General features: G+C 54.0%; 6 protein-coding genes across 6 annotated transcripts; 4 read left to right on the top strand and 2 right to left on the bottom strand.

The window, feature by feature from the left end:
* Window positions 1-739: 739 nt before the first annotated feature.
* On the top strand, window positions 740-3,075 carry BDZ99DRAFT_374997 (WSC domain-containing protein 2; the record flags this gene model as incomplete). The annotated part of the gene is made up of 3 exons (XM_033714952.1): window positions 740-1,873; window positions 1,940-2,149; window positions 2,203-3,075. Coding segments are annotated over 3 exons (2,217 nt in total), but the record flags the coding sequence as incomplete, so codon positions are not given.
* A 426-nt stretch (window positions 3,076-3,501) lies between these two features.
* BDZ99DRAFT_356094 (WSC-domain-containing protein) lies at window positions 3,502-3,852 on the top strand (the record flags this gene model as incomplete). The annotated part of the gene is made up of 1 exon (XM_033714615.1): window positions 3,502-3,852. A coding segment is annotated over one exon (351 nt), but the record flags the coding sequence as incomplete, so codon positions are not given.
* Window positions 3,853-4,154: 302 nt separating this feature from the next.
* On the top strand, window positions 4,155-5,432 carry BDZ99DRAFT_342 (OTU-like cysteine protease). Its single transcript, XM_033714384.1, has one exon. It carries the CDS (start codon window positions 4,239-4,241, stop codon window positions 5,232-5,234), a length of 996 nt encoding a protein of 331 aa, XP_033583699.1. The 5' UTR covers window positions 4,155-4,238; the 3' UTR covers window positions 5,235-5,432.
* Window positions 5,153-6,522, bottom strand: BDZ99DRAFT_456555 (uncharacterized protein). Its single transcript, XM_033718484.1, has one exon. It carries the CDS (start codon window positions 6,243-6,245, stop codon window positions 5,631-5,633), a length of 615 nt encoding a protein of 204 aa, XP_033583700.1. The 5' UTR covers window positions 6,246-6,522; the 3' UTR covers window positions 5,153-5,630.
* A 308-nt stretch (window positions 6,523-6,830) lies between these two features.
* Window positions 6,831-9,406, top strand: BDZ99DRAFT_564590 (MFS general substrate transporter). The gene is made up of 2 exons (XM_033727375.1): window positions 6,831-8,604; window positions 8,680-9,406. The coding sequence occupies exons 1-2, from the start codon at window positions 7,108-7,110 to the stop codon at window positions 8,977-8,979; spliced, it is 1,797 nt and encodes a 598-aa protein (XP_033583701.1). The 5' UTR covers window positions 6,831-7,107; the 3' UTR covers window positions 8,980-9,406.
* Window positions 9,407-10,568: 1,162 nt separating this feature from the next.
* BDZ99DRAFT_430310 (uncharacterized protein) lies at window positions 10,569-12,770 on the bottom strand. The gene is made up of 2 exons (XM_033717244.1): window positions 12,304-12,770; window positions 10,569-12,252 (listed from the first exon to the last, which is right to left on the bottom strand). Exons 1-2 carry the CDS (start codon window positions 12,320-12,322, stop codon window positions 10,820-10,822), a joined length of 1,452 nt encoding a protein of 483 aa, XP_033583702.1. The 5' UTR covers window positions 12,323-12,770; the 3' UTR covers window positions 10,569-10,819.
* Window positions 12,771-14,461: the final 1,691 nt, after the last annotated feature.

Here is a 14,461-nt window from a genome sequence, read left to right on the forward strand (position 1 = left end):
GTAATGGGCTCTCAGTCATTGGCCTCTTCAAGAAAAATGCTCTTCAAGCTGCTCTTGACTCGCTATCAGGATTCGGTTGGCGGCTCCTTGTTCGGGTCTCCTAAGCGGGCGTTCGAGACTTCTTGTCGCCCAGCTTGCTCCGAAGACGTTAGCTGAGACGCCCAAGCAATATAAATTTCCACCGCCACGCAAGCTCCCGAAGCCACCGCCCCTGGATCCGACTCGGTTCTCCTGCACAATCATGCATAACGTATTGGCATGTCGGCCGCTAGGTTCGATCTTGCGATAGCGTGCGTCCGGTTTGGTGATGTGCCGCTCCCGCTCAGCCCTGTTCTCAGGGGTCAACGGCCGCTCACGAACTATAGCGTCTCTTCCCGCCGTCAAAGTCTCGCCCTGTTGGCTATGTTTAGAGTCTCTTTACTCTTTTTGCTTTATTCCTAGTTACCTGTGGCGCTTGCATAAAATATAGCTAGCTCATATTTACGACCTAAAGTCTAACGCGGTCCCACAGGCCGTCGCCGACTCCAAGAGACTCGGTCTTTGGAACACGACCTGAAGACTGCCTGCAGCAAAGTAGCGACTCGGCCGACATGATATATACCGTAAAGCCCGCTTGAGAACAAATCTGACTCTTCTCACTCTCTTCCTCCCCTTCTCTCCTGTTGCTTTTTTGCCAGTGCCATCACTCGCTGCGCTGCGCTGTTTATCCTTTACGGTGTCGTTCATTTAGCCTATAAACATGATCGCCCTTTCATTGCCGATCGTTGCGTGGGTCATGTCGACTCTGCAATTAGGAGTATTCGCAGTGCCGACATGGCCTTCTTCAGTTGACGAGTTGGAGGATATCATGCTCCTAAATTCGGGCTACCGATCTCGTGGATTCTCAGCCGCTGTTACCCCTTGTTCTTTTTCTGCCCAGGGAGCTGGACGAGTTGCTGCAGCTGAGTGGATCCGAACCGCGTTTCACGACATGGCGACCGGAAATGCGGTCCAAGGCATCGGAGGCCTTGATGCGTCCCTCGTTTTTGAGACCAATGGAGGGGAGAACATTGGCCCCGCCTTCAATACGACACTTACAACATATGCGCCATTCTTTTCAAGCCGATCATCAATGTCAGACATTATCGCCATGGGGATGTACACCGCCGTGCGATCCTGCGGTGGACCTGTGGTAGCTATCAGGACTGGGAGAATTGATGCCACCAAAGGCGGCGATTCCGGGGTACCTCTGCCACAGAACGGGATAACCATATTCCAGAATCAGTTCCTCAGGATGGGATTCAACACAACCGAGATGATCGCTGTCGTTGCTTGTGGACATACTATGGGGGGAGTTCATTCCAGCAACTTCCCGGAAATTGTCCCGGTAGCATCTGCTGCAAATTCGAACGGTGTCAAAGACTTCGACACTACACAACTCTTCGACAACAAGGTTGCGACTGAGTACGTCTCTGGAACCACTCTGAACCCTCTTGTGGTCGGCCCTTCGATTGCCAAAGGGGAAAACTCCGATGGGAGAGTCTTTGCAGCTGACGGGAATGTCACTATCAAAGCATTGACGAATCTCGCGACTTTCACCAGTGTCTGCTCGACCATGCTCCAAAAGATGATTGAAGTCGTTCCAAAAGGGACTGTTCTCACTGATCCGATTGTACCATATGAAGTCAAACCATATGCTCTTCAATTGACCTTACTTGCAGGGGGAGCGAATATCTCTTTTACTGGCGACATCCGAATTCGAACAACCATTCGCGCAGCAAGTCAGGTCGCTAGTGTTCAGATTGTGTATAAAGACCGCGATGGAAATTCTGCGAGTGACAATATCGATACGACCTACAAAGGAACTGCGAACGGATTCGACGATAGCTTTACTGTAAGTTTTTAGACCACGACCTGCGGACACAGCAACGATCCGGAAGTTATGCTGACCAAAGTGAAGTTCTATGGATTCTCCGCCAATCTTGCCGCTAGTTCGTCAATCTCATCATTCAATGTACTTGTGACCCTCATCGACGGGTCTACGGAGCTACATGACAATAATGGCGCCGGGTTTCCCATTCAAGACACTATCATGTTGCAGTCTCCACAAAGCTGTTTGAGTTCGACTAACGATACCAATGGGCAGCGTAGTCTAACAGTCATCGCTGCTGTGAGTTCTGTTTTGCCTTCTTAGATATCATTGAGGGCTAATCGAAAATTTAGGTCAGGAATACCGGGTTATTTTCCGTACAACTCCAACTCACATTGAAGATTCCGAGAACCGATGGAATCATCGTTCCTACTCTGTCTACAGTCTCCGCGGCTATGGCTTCGCAGACTGCGATTGGCTCGTACAACCTCTACGCGGCAACCTATTCGCTAGATCCCTCTCAGACGCAGACCACCTCTTTTGGTGTGTCCGCGGGAAGTTCTACCGATAACTACAAGAACGTTACTCTGCTGCCAAGCACATGCGCAGCTTTAAGCCCCACTGCTCCATCTTCAACACCTTCTTCATCGGCATTTGCATTCCAAGGCTGCTACACGGACTCTTCTGCTTCAAGGGCGTATTCGGCCGCCGTCTTTTATGACAACAACTTGACAGTGGAGAAGTGTGCGTTAGATTGTAGCAAATTCCAGTATTTCGGAGTTGAATTTGGGGGCGAGTGTTATTGCGGCAACTCTCGAGACCCTTCAAGCACCCGTGCTGGAATTTCCGAGTGCAACGTGGCTTGCTCTGGCAATACCGATGAGTACTGTGGTGGGGCCAGCCGTATCAGCGCATACAAGAATCTGAATTACGCCCCAGTCACAAACCCAACTATCGCGGGCTACACTTACCAAGGCTGCTTCAGCGAAGCACAAGGAGGGCGAGCTCTTGCTGATTCCTCTACTGCGACTGATGGTCTCACGGTGGAGAGCTGTGCTTCATTCTGCGGCGGATCGACCTACTTTGGTGTTGAATACGGCCGCGAATGCTACTGTGGCGCCAGTCTTGCTACGACTAGCACGAATCAATCCGCATCTGACTGTTCGATGACCTGCGCTGGAAATAGTCTGGAGTACTGCGGAGCTGGAAACCGGCTCAATATCTACAAGAATTCAGCCGTTTCTAGTAGCGTCTCTAGCTCCTCCTCGTCTTCAAGCAGCGCAGCAGCTTCCAGTAGTGTCTCTTCCTTTTCCTCTACAGACGCAGCAGCAAGCTCGACCTCAGCGACACCAACACCCTCAACCACATCCACACCATCTTCCTCATCGACCACTTCCTCCACCGTCGCGGGCCCGACCCTCGCCGGATATGACTACCAAGGCTGCCACACCGACCTAGTCTACGCCCGTGTCCTAACTGCAAAAACACAATCCACCAGCACCACGACATACGCCTCCTGCGCGTCCTTCTGCTCAGGCTACAACTTCTTTGGCGTCGAATACGGATCGGAGTGCTATTGCGGCGACAGCTTCACTAACCCCACCGATACAGCACCGGAAACCGACTGCTACTTCGCTTGCTCCGGCGACGCGACCGAAACTTGCGGTGCAGGCAGTCGTATGAACCTTTTCAAGAGTACCACTGTGCAGACCGGGCCGTCTAATCCTTCGATTGCAGGATACAGCTACCTTTCGTGTCATACCGACGATGTTGGTAATAGGGCGTTGGATGCTCAGTACCTTTTTGATAACTCGATGACGGTTGAGAAGTGTGCGGCTTTCTGCGCGAATTACACGTACTTTGGGACTGAGTATGGGACGGAGTGCTATTGTGGGGACTCGTTCGTGAATCCGACGAGTGTTGCCAGTGAAGGAGACTGTAGCTTCTTGTGTCCAGGGAACTCGGATGAGTTCTGTGGGGCTGGGGACAGGCTAAGTGTCTATCAAGCTGTGTAGACGGGGGGTGTCTGGTAGTGACCAAGATGGTGATTCATGTTTAATGACATAGACTTAGGAGGATTTAGTGCCTTTGAGATAATATTTGGGTGACGTTTATATAAAGGTCCTGTAATTATTAATTTCTAAAGAGGTTCATTGAAGCATCTCAGTTTCTTACGTACAAGATCAACATGCGCTCTTATATCAATACAGATTGAAAGCTAGTGATGAATATAGTTCTGATCAAATCACGTGCCCTCCGGCAGCTCTTCGGTTCTTTTCAAAGTCCGCAAATCCACACCTGTTCACTTCTCCACCTCCATTCGAGCTCTTAACTGCAGCCTTGAGTGATCTGTCTGTTTGGCAAGTAGATCCCAGGCTGTTGTCACGCCATGGACCCTCCGGAGACCTTGGAAGCCCTCCAAATACGCCACCGCAAAGAACAACGCGACCTCCAGGCCCGCATTACGCAGAAAAAGAAATCAGCGAGCAAGAAGACGAGGAAGGGCGTAAATGATGAGTGTGCCACACTTGAGAGTGAGCTGAAAGAACGTCACTCTCAAGAACTAGCAGCTTTGAATAGTGAAAATGGCTTTGCAGCCACAGACGAGGCTCCCGTTGAGGGAGATCCAGAGGAAGAAGCTCAAAAGGACCCGGAAACAACTACCAACGGCATAGCGGAATCACTACAAAATACATCCATATCCTCTCCCACCTTAGAGTCCGCAGATTCCCCCGCCTCCAACGAACCGCGAAAGAAGCCAAACCGAGCTAAAGCAAGACTCGCGCGCCGTGCCGCCGAGCAAGACGCCCTCGCTGCCCAAGCTGCCGCTGAAGCAGCTTCTATGCCGGATTTGCGAGAGCAAGAACGGATCAACATGCGAGGCTATTTCTCGAAGTACGAATTGCAGGAAAAGGAGATTCGGGCTGACGGGCACTGTCTGTACTCAGCTGTTGCTGACCAGATGGACCAAGCTGGGCTGGGGCTGGAGCCTCGAATACAACCTACGATAGCGGATAAGCAGCTGGATGGGGTCAGCGATGCGGAGAAGAAGCTGCCGACATATAAGCTTGTGAGGTATGCTGCTGCGGACTACATTGAGCAGAATCCGGACCAGTTTGCTGGATTTATGGAAGAGCCTCTTGAGGAGTATCTGCGTAAAATACGAGAGACAGGGGAGTGGGGCGGCCATTTAGAGCTCACTGCTCTAGCGAGACAGTATGGGATTCAAATCAATGTGCTCCAGGCGAACGGAACCGTGGAGGAGATAACTCCAGCCGAAGACAGTACTGCTACAGGCGACGACAAGAAAGTGATTTGGTTAGGGTACTACCATCACAATTTTGGATTGGGCGAGCATTATAACTCGCTGCGGAAAGCGGCCTGAAGCTTTTGATACCAGGCTATCTCCGCCCTATACCAGCATTCGCAGGTCACCGCAACATCAGTACTTATGCTTCCATATGCTAACCCAATCGGTGCCTATCCCAGCTTCGTGCGTTCTCTCCGGCTGCCAGTGCGCTACCCGCTCCAACGCTCTCTCGTTGTCCCTTACTGGCTTCCGAACCACTACATTCATATCCTCATCATACGCTACCTCCTCGCCCGGCCTTGCTAGAATCTCTTCATACACCACCGGTGGCAACGCCCACGGCGGGCCCCCAGACGAAGGACTCTTATGCGTCGGAAACTCGAGGCAAATCAGGCGAGCTGTAGGAGCAAGAAGCTGCGACATTCTTGCTGCCCAGGACGGCCGAAGGGAGGGCGATAGAGCACATAGGAACTACAACAAATACAACAAGTCAGCACACAACCACCCGTCACACTGCTCCATCCTTTCGCGAACTCGAATGGGCGTGCCAGAACTCACCGTGTAATCGTAGATTATATCAAACCCATCCCCCAACCCTCCATCCACCCCCTCCACCCACTCATCCCCAAAGAAATTCCCATACAGAAACTTCACACTCCCGCTCCCCCCCTCCGTATCCCGCGCCGAGTACGCATCCGCCGCGTCCACCGCATACTTCTCACACGCCCGCACCGCGTTCTCAGACGCCTCGACGCCGTAGCTGTCGTACCCGAAGCTCGCCAGCAGCAGCACGTCGTAGCCTTTGCCGCAGCCGGGGACCAGCGCGCGCTTGCGCCGCTTGACGTCTGTGGTGTCGTCGACGGTGATCGGGGTGCCGAGGAGGGCGGTTTGGGTGGTGAGCACGTCGGCGAGCGCGGGGTTCCAGGTGCCGCGGTCCCAGGGGAGGAAGTCCTGGGTTTTCCAGAGGTCGTCCCAGCGCGAAGGGTGGAGGCTGGGGTCGGTGTTGAGAAAGTGGGATTGGAGGCGGGTGCGGACGTCGTTGATGGTGTAGAAGGGGGCGGGGGGGTTGGAGGGTGGTGTAGCCATGTTGAGGGCAGTGTGTCGGTGTGAGAGTAGTTGAATCATAGGTTACACAAGTGTAGAGGTGGTTGAGAATGGGTTCGAGAATTGAAGCATGGTCAATGGGTTTATGGATAGAAGTGTGACGACGCCACGGTGCCTGGATTACTTTATACGCGGAGGCGTCGCCGTGGATTGGACAAAGATGGCCGGAATCGGGGTTGAATGAGTAGCGTGCCGAGATTCGGTTGCTTCGACATCTTGGACACGTTGGTAGTGTTTCTCTCAAAGTCATGCAACATCAATTGATATGCTAGTTGTTCAAATAAGCAGCTTCATATGTCGCACGAAGAGAAGTACAAATGGCGGGGCACACCACCCCGCAATCGGACAAGGAGTCGGCGAAAGCTTGTCGCTCAAATCCCTCGGTGCCACCAAGAGACTCTTTCATCGCAACTCGGCACACACGGCACCCTCCCGCGGCCAGTCTGCACGCCTCATTGGCTGTATACAACGTCCTCCCCACTCGCTAGAGCCGTCTTTGCTATCCGTACCTCAGCAGCTGGTGTAGTAGCCACGGTAGCTTGCAGGGAATATGGCATACGCCGATGACATGACTCCGCTAGGAAGACTTGTCCGAGCAATGCCTCGTTTACCCTTCAGCAGCGCTGATGTTCGGGTGCAGAGCCTGCTGTTGGACCTGTTCACCGTCTTTCTTCTTCCTCAATTGCCTTTTCTCTTACCAGATCGCGTTGCATTCCGGGTTCCGTGTTGGTGATACTCGTGAGCTGGAGCTTCCACCCATTGTGAAGACGGATAGATGCGCATTGACTCAGTTCCACGGCATCCACTCTGAGAAATTGAACAACCACCCAGGACTCTGCTGAGAATGGATGACTCTGAGAAGAAACATCTGAATATGCGCGACGGAGGCGCCCCGAGCCCGCCAGAACCGCTATCAGGTGATGGCCCGAGGAAAGAGATGGGTAAGGAAATGGGAATGTCAAACGATAAGAACGAAGACACCGACTCAATTGCACCCTCAGCAATCTCCTCAACCTCCCCGCCATCGATGCACGAAGACAGCGACCCAGAGAGGCCCCGGCCTCGGACTCAAGCCTCTTCGATAGCCTCAACAGCCCACCACGTTGATCGGCGTCAACGACGAGGCCTCTTCGCCGCTCTAGCTCTCATACCCGAGGTCACCAACTCGTACCACTACCCTCGCCGCACGAAATGGATGATTACGGTTCTTGTTGCGATAGCAGGCATGGCCGCTCCGCTGGGGTCCGCGATTGTAATGCCCGTCCTTCTCGACATCGCACACAGCTTCCACGCCTCTACCACGATTGCCAATCTTAACGTCGCCATATACATGCTATCTATGTCCATTTTCCCTCTGTGGTGGTCAAGCTTTAGCGAAACGTTGGGCCGACGGTCGATTTATCTCGTTTCCTTTGTGCTCTTCTTGCTCTTCGGGGTCTTGGCGGCTGTGTCTACGAGCATGGCCATGTTGATCGTCATGAGGGTTCTTTCTGGAGGGGCGGCTGCGTCGGTACAGGCAGTTGGGGCCGGGACGATCGCGGATATCTGGGAGCCGAAAGAGCGCGGGAGAGCTATGGGACTCTTTTACCTTGGGCCGCTGTGTGGTCCGCTTTTTGCTCCCATTATCGGTGGTGCTATGGGACAGGGGCTTGGATGGAGAAGCACTCAATGGTTTCTGGTTGTGTATGGAGCCGTCATGGTGCTTGGTATCCTGTTTCTTCTTCCGGAGACTCTGGCGAAGAGGAGGGATCTTGCGAAAGAAGCAGAAGATGAAGTGATACGTCGGATGGCATCAAGAGGGAACAAAGGCAAAGACACGGTAGAAGACGGAGAAAAGAAAGGATTCGCGCAGCAGCAACCTCAAACACTCACCCGCATGTCAACGCGTCAATCGGTCCAAATCAAGACGAGGAAATACGCAACCCTCGCTAAACGTATCTTCATCGACCCTCTACTCGTCCTGGCCTACCTTAGATACCCAGCAGTCGCACTCACCGTTTACTACGCTTCTATCTGCTTCGGCTCACTCTACTGCCTCAACATCTCCATCCAGCAGACGTTCTCCAGGTCACCCTACAATTTCTCAACGCTGATCATTGGTCTCCTATACATCCCCAACTCGCTCGGCTACTTCCTCGCATCTATGTTTGGCGGCCGCTGGATCGACCGGATCATGCACCGTGAAGCCACGAAAGCAGGCCGGTACGACGAGAACGGCAAACTCTCCTTCAGGCCCGAAGACCGCATGCGCGAGAATGCCTGGCTGGCGGCGGTCATGTGGCCCGGAGCATTGATCTGGTATGGGTGGACGGCGGAGAAGGGGGTCTTTTGGTTCGTTCCGGTATGTCTACTCCTTCCCCTCCCCTTCTAAATCCAACCTCTTTACTCGGAACAGCCACGCTAACCCCAAAACCAGATGCTCGCCAACTTCTTCTTTGGCATTGGCAGCATGCTCATCTTCGGCCTCGCGACGACAATGCTGACTGAGTTCATGCCGCGCCGCGCTTCGTCGGGCATCGCGATCAACAACTTCGTCCGCAACATCTTCTCGTGTGCTGCTGCTGTGGCTGCGGGGCCGATCATCGACGCCATCGGGAACGGGTGGCTGTTCACGATCCTAGGCCTTTGGAGTGTGGTGAGTGGGTGCGCGGTTATCTGGGCTATGAAGAAATATGGCGATCGGTGGAGGAGGACTATGGGTGAGGGCGGCATTTAGGCCACCTCCAAAAGCATGAGCTCCCTCATTCCTGCTCATTTCTCGTTTCTTCCTGCATTTTCAAGCAGCGGTGTTGTTTCGCATAGTGTTTAGATCAAGCATTGGCGCTTTGGGGGCATGGAGGTTGGTTTGTAGAAGCGTTTCAATAGTTGATGATAGACTACATGGGCACGATACATAGGTACAGAGGTAGTATATACAACTTCCTTGGCTTTCTCGGATTTCTCCTTGCTCTCTCTCTCTCTCTCTCTCTATGCTTCAGTCGCAGCCGAGACCCCGGGCGGGAGTGTGTCGATCCGATCCGGGCCGGGTGCCAAGGCTATCGTCACGGGTTTTCGGATGACTCACGTGAGGCTGGATTCGCAGAACTATATCATCGGAGTCGGTGTGGATTGGACTTTCTTTTCGCTATGGAATGGCAGGAGATTCTGGGGTTGATCAAATCATCCGCAGTAGGTCATCATGGCTGTGTCGTCGAGTTCAGCACATATGCCCCCCCCCCCCCCCCCCCCCCCCCCGACCCGACATTCTCATGTAGTGGTGGATTTGGTCGCCCTGAGCAGGTCGGTCGGTGATGGACTCCAGTACTCTTCCACCACGCTGAGAAGCGCCAACTCGCTGTTACTCTGGACCATCTCTTTCTTTGATAACGAATAACGAAGTTCATTAACTCACCTCATCATCCCACTCCCCCACTTCCGTCCATCAATCCCAGTCTCAACCGCGCTCAGCAGCACCAACCCTCCCCAATCAACCCACAGCACAACCCACTTCTCCATCCCATGGTCTCCGTGGAACATTGGCTTTCTCAAGCCCAGCACCAGCCCCATGGAAAAGAAAGCCTGGGGCTTTTGCACAACCATGGGCGGCAGGACAGTGCAATGTTGAACTGCAGCGCATGAAACCCCCCCTCCGCCCCTCATTTGACTCCCCCCATGATCCCTATTGACGATCAAAAGGCCGGACAGGAGGGACGTTTTTATACAAGGAGAAAGGGCGGGTTGTCACGTGAGATAGCGCTAGTTAGGTAAGCGGTAAGCGAGAGGGGGCGCCTCGATCGTGGTGGTTGTATTGATGAGTGTCCAGCTAAATAGAACCGCATGTCTTGGAGAGCGAGGAGGTCGTAGCTGCTTCTTTGAATTGTGGAGGATGAAGACAGCTTGTACTCGATGATCAAAAGCTTCAGATATCTATAACGATAGAAGCAAGCAGTCTGTCGGAACGTAGCGTCTCTGCTCGGTGGCTCACGTACCTGACTCTCCCCCCGTCAACACGCAGCTTCCCGCACGACCAGGGCCCGTTTCAACCATCTCCCGGAAATCCGCACGTCATCTCCCCATCTCCTCCTGATCATCCGGTCCGCATACCATCACTCGCAAACATCACATGTCACCAATCTCAAACCCCTCATTGACAATCAAATCCATAAATTCTAATCGTTCAAGATACACACACAGCAGCAGCTAGTAGAGCTTTCGCAAAGAAAACACACACTGCACAATCAAGCCCCCTATCCCCCGCCATGCTCTTCATCCGCTCATCCTCTCATCGCTTTCGCTCGGGTAGGTCCGTCTCGCGCGACATCAAGCCCCGCGAGCTGTCAACACGCTCTGAATAAACCTTAAGTTTAGGAAAAAAGTTTGGTAGTAGAAGAGAAGTAAAAACACAGTTTATCAAAAAGGTCTCCAAAAACAAAAGACAATGATGTTCACCAAAAAAAGGGGGGAAAATCCCGTGGCGGCATCTCCGTAGAGTTTCATGCTCGCAAAAATTCCTGTTCAACGCCCGTAGCCTGTACCCTGTAAACCGATTCCGTAGTTCAGCTGGAAAGAAGAGATGGTCATCGTCCGATCTCGTTGTCGTCTGAGAATGGGCTCTGGGTTCGGTGGGACGTCTTGCTTGTGCGTTTGGAGGAGTGGTCCTCGGTGATAGTCTCGAGGCCGCTGGGACTCAAGATGCTTGAGCGGGAGAACTGTCGCTGAGGTGGGTCGGGGCTCGCAGAGTCGGCAAAGGGACCTTGATTTATCCCGGGTGTGTCCTGGATCACGGTGATTTCTGAATCGCGCGGGTTGGATCCCTCTCGGAGGAGGCTTCGGCGAGCACGTGAGTGGTCGTCAGAGTCGGATTCCGTTTCGGAGTCTAGGCTTCCAGATTGGCGAGCGCGGGAGTGGCCAACGGTGGACTCTGATTCTGCTACAGATACAGCGGTTGGTGGTCTCACTGTTGTCGCGCTTCGGGAGTCCGAAGATGTGGAGGAGGAACTTGGCGTGGTCACCAGCGCTGGCTTAGCCTTCCTGGTGATGTTGAGAGCAGTGGGCTTGGCTATCGTCCCCATACTCCGGATGGAGCCTGATGGACTGACCGAGGACGAGCTGCCCATGCCTGGCATCTGAAATCGCACAGGAGCGGCCAGGTGCTTCTGCTCAATTTGGGGCACTGGAGGAGTCTCATAGCCGGGCGTTTCCGATGGGCTGCCAGATCCGCTCGACTTGACACTGACAACTGCTGCCTTTCCACGAACTATGGTCTGCGCGGGGAGAGGAGATACGATGGCATTGTTCCGGTAGATTGTGGTAGCAACACTGGAGCGCTGGAGACTGGGTGTAATGCTCGTGCGAGCATAGCTACTGCGTCCATCGGTCAACCCTGAGTACGTAGAGTCGCGCAGCTCGCCTGGAAGGAAGAAATGCTGGTCTTCCATCGAGTACGGACTGCTGAGAGCGGTTGAAGGAGATGTGGCGGAAGGGATCGGAGGAACGGGAGGGACGAGAAGATCCGGAGATCCGGGGCCTGAGCGATTAGTGACTCCGGGAATGTAGGCGATCTGGATGATGTTCGAGGCTCGAGTGAGGACGGAAGAGGCCATGGAGGCCACCGTGTGTGTCGATGCCCGTGCCGATCGTCGTGAAGCAAAGTCGTTCTGGTCGTTCTTCTCAGCCGGAACGTCAACCTCCTGCCACTGCCCTTCCTGGTTCTTCTGTCGCCGGCCCTTGAGGCAGAACTTCCAGACAATAAAGAGAATGATGGCGAGAAATGCGAGTCCTCCGACGACACCTCCTGCAATGGCACCGACGTTCGGGCCGCTCGACTTCTGGGGAGGGGTGTTTGTAGGATCGACGGTCTGCTGGATGCAGGTGGTTGACGCGCAGGCTCCGCAGCTGTATGGGGTTTGGGCGCATATCTGGCCGCTGGGGCAGTCGGGACATGAGGGCGACTGGTCGGTAGGACACTGGACGCAGCGCCGGAAGATGGTACGGAGGGTATACTCGACGTCTACAAACAAGTCAGCATGCGAGAGGGTGCGATGGACGGGGACAGACTGACTCTCGCGATTGAGCGCCATGGCGGCGGCGTGTCGCGGGCAGGGAGGATCGACGGTGGTGTATTAGGAGGGGAGGATGTCCAGGTGGTGGACAGAAGCCTGGGTGCTGCGGCGACAGACTAGCAGGCGGTACGGTGAAGAAGAAAATGAACGTGTACCGCGCAAGAGCGGCGGTGCGACTCAGGCGACGACGGTGATGGGACAAAGGAGGGCGGCGCTTGAGCGGGTCGAGGCCAGACGAATGGAAGGCGGCAGCCGGAAGAGTGCCGCGTAACAACGGGCGAAGAGAAGGTAGGGCAGCGAAGTAACGAGCGACAAGAGAAGCTGGGTGGACCAGTTGCACAGCGGAAGAGGAGGGCGGTGTTGAAGATTGGGTGGTGGTGAAGGGCTCTTGGGCGCTCCTTTGCACGGCAGGCCCCCGGTGAAATGGCGCTGTGCTAGTCAGGGCAGCACGGTCCGCAGTGTTTCGAGACAAAGAGCACTCTGGGCCCTGGGTGTGCGCAAAGCCGTGATGGCACAAAGCGACAGACAATGCAGTAGGTAAACGGCGACAAGCACAGCGGCAGCGGACCAGAATGTCGCGCGTCTGGATGAGGGCGACTCTGGGGCCATGCTGATGGCTGCGCGGCCTCATGCACCCCATCGGCGCCAGAGCAGACTCGTTCGTGCACTGCTCGAAGCAGCTAGCCGGCGGAAACGCCCTCAGCGCCCGTCGTATTCTCGAAACCACACGGGGAGCCGGCAGTTCGGCCATCAGATCGTGCGCTTCAACACCACATCCACCGCAAGATACACCTATCGCCAGCTCCCCTCGTGCGCGATTGCATTCCTGCTGTGTAGCACCAGCAATCTACGGACCCCGCGTGCCGGGCCTTGGTCCCTGTCCAGCTGTCTGGTGCTCAGCCGCGAGACCTTATTGGCAGACACACCCCCATCCTCCGCTGCGCTCTACCTTTGTACCTGGGCCAATATAACGGATATCTGCGCTTCGACCGACTCTTAGTGTGGCTGCCGAGCGTATCCTGTCAAAATCTCTTATCCTTGCCATTAATACGTTTCCATCTGCATATCTCCCGTTCTATCTCTCTCCGAGCCGAGATGCCTTGTCCTTCGCTGATGGACGCCCGACGAGTCCTGCGACTGCTGCGCCGCTGAAGGAGCAGCCAAGGCCGTCTGTTGGATGCCGCCCTTCTTGGCAGGTGTTGAGTTTGCGTGCATGGTGCAAGCCTGCCCTTAGCATCGCTAATATTCCATTCCTTTTGTTTCAAGTCAGCGCTCTAGCCTTGCTACTGGGCACTTTTCAGAAATGGAGCCATTTCCATTATATCTCATCTGCACGGTCGTAGCGGACGTGGCGCCCTGAAAGGCCTTCCGCCGAGCTGACTACAACACCACGCTGCGACCTGCTGGCCTGTGTGGAGAAGGCTCATTTCCATCCTGACCACTGACATTGCTTTATCTCGACATTACCAATACCACCCAGACAGGACAGCCTCGTAGCACGAATGGAGTATAGCGATTCGTCGCGTGGGCTGCTGCTGCAATCATGGATGTCGTCCTTTGGCTGCCGTCCTTTGGCTGCATGTTGCATTCGGTATGACTGCCAAGTATCATCTCATCACCCTTTAGCCATCCCTATTCTGTTTTCGGTATGCTCCAGCTCGTAGGTACGGCTTGCGCGTAGTTTCTCCCTTCATCCTTAACATAGAATCAGGCAACTCGCTCTTCTCGGTTTATAATTCAATCGAAGCCCGAGCGTGCCCTGACATGCACACCGTTAACGTGCACTTCATGTCACGTCATATTCTAAGTGCAAGGTACTCGAAATTTCTGTTTCATGCTTCTTACTCAATTTAAAGCCTTTAAAAATTACTATATCTCAACGAGATCGATCACCACTCATAACCCATTGGATGTGGCTACTTTCCTCACGACCAGATCTTATGAACTCGGATAGGAGTTTCAATCTTGGCCGACGCAAGTCATACCCATATCATCATAGTTATTGAATGTGGAGGAGAAGCTGTGATCTGTAGGTTTGGGTATGTAAACAGATTGCGGTCCAATGATGACCTAGACAAGCCTCGCTGAACACTATTGGATATGATTGTTATACCAAAAAGCCGCCTGCGTTGAACACCGGTGACCAGCCCCCCGCCA

The sequence above is a fragment of the Mytilinidion resinicola genome, assembly GCF_010093595.1.
Source record: "Mytilinidion resinicola strain CBS 304.34 unplaced genomic scaffold BDZ99scaffold_1, whole genome shotgun sequence".
Taxonomy (NCBI): domain Eukaryota; kingdom Fungi; phylum Ascomycota; class Dothideomycetes; order Mytilinidiales; family Mytilinidiaceae; genus Mytilinidion; species Mytilinidion resinicola.